General features: G+C 37.5%; 1 protein-coding gene across 2 annotated transcripts in view; it reads left to right on the top strand.

Moving 5' to 3' along the window:
• The window catches only part of LOC110267101 (receptor-like protein kinase At3g21340), a 10,389-nt gene that overhangs the window by 3,049 nt on the left and 992 nt on the right, over positions 1-6,348 (top strand). For both annotated transcript variants that reach the window (XM_021112244.1, XM_021112243.1), the window contains 3 exons: positions 219-345; positions 852-914; positions 1,015-1,204. In XM_021112244.1, coding sequence (XP_020967903.1) covers positions 219-345; positions 852-914; positions 1,015-1,204 — 380 coding nt within the window. The remainder of the gene's footprint in view (positions 1-218; positions 346-851; positions 915-1,014; positions 1,205-6,348) is intronic.

Raw genomic sequence — 6,348 nt, 5'->3', positions numbered from 1 at the left:
CTATTCATATAAATATTTTCTATTAACTAGATTAATAATATAACAGAAGCTAAGGATTAACTTTATTCACGAAGAACTATTGTTTTTAGGAATCAAAGATCCAAAGTAGTTATCGCATAAAATTTCAAGAACAAAGTATTTGATGAGTCTTATATATCCTGAAAAAAAATAATATTTTGATGAATAATCTCAAAATGTATTTTAATTTTGAAATGCAGGTAGAACTCCATAGTAGTATTCGTCATAGGAACTTGGTGTCCCTCGTTGGCTATTGTGATGAAGGAGAGATTAAAGCACTGATTTATGAATACATGGCAAATGGAAATCTCCATCGACATTTATCAAGTACATACCACATTTTATAATGTTTCCTTGTACATTGTTTGGAAAAAATTATAGTTCTAGTCTCTAACATTTTGATTAAATTTTAGTTTTGTTTTTAACATTTAAAACGTTATATTTTTTATCTCAAATATTTTATTTCGTTCTATTTTAATTCTATAATTAAAACTAAATTTTTCTTTTAAAAATATCTTTTTATATTATTATCTTCTTTTTTTTTTATTCTATTATTTTTACTTTCAAATTGATACAACTACTACTATACCAACTACAACTACGATTTTTGTTGTTACTTAAAAAAATCATAACAAAAAATGATATTTTTAAAAGAAAAATTTTTATTTTGTCCAAAAAACTAAAATAAAATAAAATAAATAAGATGTTTAAGATAAAAATAAAACACTTTAAAGATTAGAAATAAAATTTATACTTAACCTAAATATTAATTAAAAACTACAATAAAACGTTGCCTTACATTTTTATTTAAGCCATTCCTATTCCATGTGCAGAGCAACATCCAAATGTGTTGAAGTGGGATGAGAGACTTAATATTGCAATTGATGTGGCGAATGGTATGTGTTTTTCAACTATATATATAACATTATTATATTTTTATTAGTTGTCATGGTTCATAATGTTTCTTACACGTGTGAATTTGTTATGAACTTTCAGGACTAGATTATTTGCATAATGGTTGTAAGACACCTATTGTACATAGAGATTTGAAGACTTCAAACATATTACTAGATAAGTGGAATCATGCCAAGATATCTGATTTTGGTCTTAGCAGAGCTTTTCCTAATGATGATGATTCTCACATATCAACTCGCCCTGCTGGCACACCAGGCTACATTGATCCAGAGTAAGCAATAGTTTTTTTTTTTTAGCGAAGAGTTCAACACAACGAGTAGAGCAAAAAGTGTAGTAAAATAGTATTAAACAAAATAAAATCAACAGAACAAAAAGTAAAATGTAGATATTTTTTTGTTATCTTTGGCATTGTTATCAATAATAAAAGGAGTCTGCACCTAACTACTCTTTATAGTTAAAAAAAGACAAGTTGATAATCTTCTCAACCCCTTTTCCTTTATTCTGAAAAATTCTCCGGTTCCATTCCAACCATAGGTTCCAAATGATCGCACAGAAGCACACCATCCATCTCTTACACTCTTGTTTTGTTTTTGAGTTCTCAGTCCAACTTTGGAAGTGTTCCTTTACTGTACCTGGACAAGCCCATTGCATTCTAACATATGATAACCAAGCACACCAAACCTGTCAAGAAAAGCTACAACAAAAAAATATATGGTGGCCATATTCAACACCATTGTTACATAAAACACATAGAGTATCTTCTTGGTGAATGACCCAAGCCGACTCAGTCTCTCCTTCGTATTGACTCTGCCAATCAGGGCAAACCAGACAAACAACTCTACTCTGGGTGGGACAAGGCCTTTCCAAACAGTCCTTATGAAACTGTAGCTTGATATATCTTCCGAGACCATTTTCACCTGCAACACCTGCACAAATGAGTTAGTAGAGAAAATTCCTTGTTTATCATACTTCCATACAACTCTATCCTCTCTCCCAATATCAAGTTTAACCAGCCTCAGAGTGTGGTGAAGTTGGTTCACTAAATCCAACTCCCATTGGAATAATTTTCTCCTCCACTGGAAATTCTATATCCAAGCTACCCCATCCCAAAACCCACAATCCCCTATCATTGACCCTGTTTGGTTTGAAACTGAGAAGAGCCTTGGAAAGCAGTCTTTCAAAGAACCTCCGTAAATCCAGACATCCTCCCAAAACCGAGTTCGTCTCCCATCACCCACCTCCATGGATAACCCAGTAATCATCTTCTACCTGACTTCTTGATTCTTATACTGTAGCTGACAAATATCCTTCCACGGGCCTCTTCGAATAAGTAGTTCTTTGGATGATAGGAGCTCATTTGGATTCAGGTTGTTACAGGAACAGACAACCTTCTTCCATAACGGACACTCCTCTTTAGAGAACCTCCACCACCATTTAAACAGCAGAGCTGAATTTCGTATCATGGCATCCCCAACCCCTAATCCACCTAGCTTTTTAGGAGTTTGAACCACTTTCCACTTAACCAAAGCCATACCACTCTTACCATCCTCTTTACTCTATAGAAATCTCCTCTGTAAGGAAATTAGTTTCTCTGCAACAGCCTTTGGCATCTTATACACGCTCAGATAATAAACCGGTAGGCTATTTAACACAGCTTTGATAAGTACCAAGTTATCGTCCTTATTGAGGATCTTGGCCTTCCAGAGGCTAAGCTTCTCCTCCACTTTGTCTATTACTGGCTTCCACGTCTTAACCATCTTTGGGTTTGCTCTTAGCGAGATGCCCAGATATTTAACTGGTAGATTGGCTTGCTTACATCCCAACACACTGCACATACGTTGTACCCACTGCTCATCACAGTTAACAGGGATCAAGCTAGATTTATCAAAGTTAATACTTAAACCTGACATCAACTGAAAGCATCGAAGCAGCCTCCTGTAGTTCTTAATTGTCTCTTCCTCAGGAGGGCAGAACAAGACAGTATCATCTGCAAACTGTAGGTGCGACAGCTCAATATAATCTCTCCCAACCAACAACAGCGATATGCGACCGTTTCTCACAGCTTCTCCAATCATCTTATGTAGGATATCAACAACAAGTACGAAGAGAAAGGGGGACAGAGGATCCCCTTGCCGCAGTCCCCTTTCCATCTTGAATGGCTTGGACGGCGAGCCATTTATCAGTACTGACATAGAAGACGTGCTCACACACTCCATAACCCACCCCCTCCATCTTTGACCAAAGTCCATCTTCTGTAAGACAAGGTCTACAAAACTCCACTTGACTCTGTCATATGCTTTCTGGAAATCAAGCTTTATTACTGCTGCTTCCTTCTTCCTCTGTTTGATCCACTGAACCGTTTCGCATGCAATTTGAGCCCCGTCATGAATCTTCCGACCCTTAACAAAAGCACTCTGTGTCTCACCTACTAACCCTAGCATAACACCTCTCATTCTCCTAACCAGCATCTTCGAAATTACCTTGTATACACATCCCACCATGCTAATCAGACGCAGATCTTTGATTTTCTTAGCACCAGTAAACTTGGGGGCTAATGCCACCCACGTGACATTAGCATCAAGCGGCAACCTTGAAGATTGGAAAAAGTCCAGTACCGCTGCCATGAAATCCGAACCTATATCAGTCCAACACTTCTTTATGAAATTCATGTTGTAACCGTCACATCCTGGAGCCTTGGACGATTCACAATCCCACACTGCCTCTTTAACCTCCTCAGGTGACGGTAGCATCTCTAAAGCAATAGAATCCTCCTCGCTAATCCTTTCCACCAGACCATCTCTGAACCCCACCCCAGGAGACCTCTCTTGATGATATAAGTCTTTATAAAACTCCCTGATGGCAAGCTTAATCCTAACTTGATTCCTTATCAATCTTCCATTAATAATTAGAGTATCAATACTATTATTTCTCCGTTTTGCAGAAGCTAGGTTGTGGAAGTGCCTTGTATTTTTATCCATGTCCCTCGCATGCCTCGACCTTGACATCTGCTTCCAATGTAGTTCTTTCCTCACATACCATTTCTCGCAGCAAGTAACTAGCGCCTTTCGTCTTGCTTCTACTGTCCTATCATAGCTCCCATTACCAACCATGTCATCAATCTTCTGAATCTCTTCCTCAAACTTCAAAATTTTCTTGTCCATATCACCAAAGTTGTCTCTATGCCATCTCCCCAAAGGAACCATCAACGCCCTCAGTTTATCGGTGAATGGTATCTCACCTAGCCCTCTCCATTCCGCCTTGACCATCCTTAAAAATCTTTCATAAGTAAACCATGAATCCAGACTTCGGAACGGCCTTGGTCCGTCTCTCAGCCTCTTCTCTTCTACTATGATATGGCAATGATTTGACAAACCCCGTGGACCACTTTTCAGGCGTGTCTCCGAAAATGCCTCAATAGTTAATACAATAAAGTGATAAAGAAATTAATTAAAAATAAATTCCAATCATTTGCTCACACTTAAATTTCATCAAACTCATGGGAGTTAGTTAATCATGTGACTATATATTTAATCAAGTATTTTTTAATTTTTTTTTACTGAAGATAGGGAGAGTCGAATCCGCGACCTCTTAGGTGAGTATAAGGAGACTATGCCATTTGAGCTATAACTCATTGACAAATAACAACAACAACAACAACAACAACAACAACAACAACAACAACAACAACAACAACAACAACAACAACAACAACAACAACAACAACAACAACAACAAAGCCTTGTCCCACTAGGTGGGGTCGGCTATATGAATCAAACGACGCCATTGTGCTCTGTCATGTATCATGTCTACAGAGAGACCGTTTACATGTAGATCTCGTTTGACCACCTCATAGATGGTCTTCTTAGGTCTTCCTCTGTCTTTCGCCCCTTGTCCATTTTTCATCTCATCCACCCACCTGACTAAGTGTTCTATCGGTCTTCTTCTCACATGTCCAAACCACCTGAGACGCGATTCAACCATCTTTTTCACAATGGGTGCTACTCCAACTCTCTCCCGGGATAATTTTTACAATTAATGCAAAATTTCCGGTCGACTCTCCTTAACAAGAAGAAGTCGATTTGAGAGCTTGTCATGCCACTCTTATAGGTTATAAGATGTTCGTCTCTCTTTTTAAAACATGTATTTACGATGAGAAGATCAAAGGTTGAGAAAAAGTCCAAAATAGTTTTACCATCGGCATTGATCACCCCGAAACCATGACCTCCGTGAATTCTCCCATACCCAGTCACTTCTCTCCCAACATGGCCATTTAAATCTCCTCCTAAGAAAATCTTATCTCCCAAAGGTATGTCTTGAACCAAACTCTCTAGATCCTCCCAAAACCTTATCTTGTGTTGTTCGTTCGAACCCACTTGCGGTGCATAGGCGCTAATCACATAGAAAGCACCTCCCTCCACCACAAGTTTGATAGAGATGATCCGATCTCCCACGCTCTTGACATCCACTACTTCCTTCTTCCACTGCTTATCCACAATAATTCCAACCCCATTCCTATTCTTCACCTTTCCTATATACCAAAGTTTGAAACCAGAAGTATCCAACTCCCTAGCTTTTGCACCAACCCATTTTGTTTCTTGTAGGCACATAATGTTAATCTTCCTCCTTGTAATGGTGGCCACCACCTCCATGAACTTTCCTGTTAGAGCGCCTATGTTCCATGTCCCAAATATCAACCTTCTGTCGCTCTGACCTTTACCTTTTACTTTGTGAACTAGCTTATTTACCCTCGTCCGTTCACGAAAATGCGAGGACCCTTGCTTATTTAACACTACATCCGGGCACCGATGCAGCGGCTCTTGCTCATTTGACACCGTACTCGAGCCATACAGCGTGTTGCTTCCGGGCAACAACCTAGCTTTAGCGCAATAATGTCTTTGATTCATGTTATGGAGATTCGACTATATTTTTATGTTGGTTGTCGAAAAGCTAACACACAACCATCCTCCTTTATCCGGATTTGGGACCGGCTATGTACTGCAAGTGTAACATAGACAGAGTTCTATAACTCATTGACAATCAAGTAATTTAATTAATTCTATTGAATTTTGTCACTATTTAGTTATATGATTTTTATCCGATACATAGCTTGTCTAGCTAGGAAGTATTTTATTTAGACAATTGTTTCGGTATTGTTTGAATTTAAAAATTAGAGAATAAATTACCTTAACATAAACATTGATAAATAGTTAAATAATAGAATATGTTTAATACGTTTCCAAAAGTTTAATTTTTTGTCTAAACTTTAACTATGAATTGTATTAATTGTTAAAAAAAGTGAGAACGAGCACTAGAAAACAAATTTTGTATTGGAATTATATAAAATGTTATATAAGATATTTATAGAGATTTTTCCGACTACTATCATAAATACTATATATCATCGATTAACTACTC

The sequence above is a fragment of the Arachis ipaensis genome, chromosome B09 (assembly GCF_000816755.2).
Source record: "Arachis ipaensis cultivar K30076 chromosome B09, Araip1.1, whole genome shotgun sequence".
Classification (NCBI taxonomy): Eukaryota; Viridiplantae; Streptophyta; class Magnoliopsida; order Fabales; family Fabaceae; genus Arachis; species Arachis ipaensis.
The sequence above is the reverse complement of the archived record's forward strand: the minus strand, read 5'-3'. Positions and strand labels throughout refer to the sequence as shown.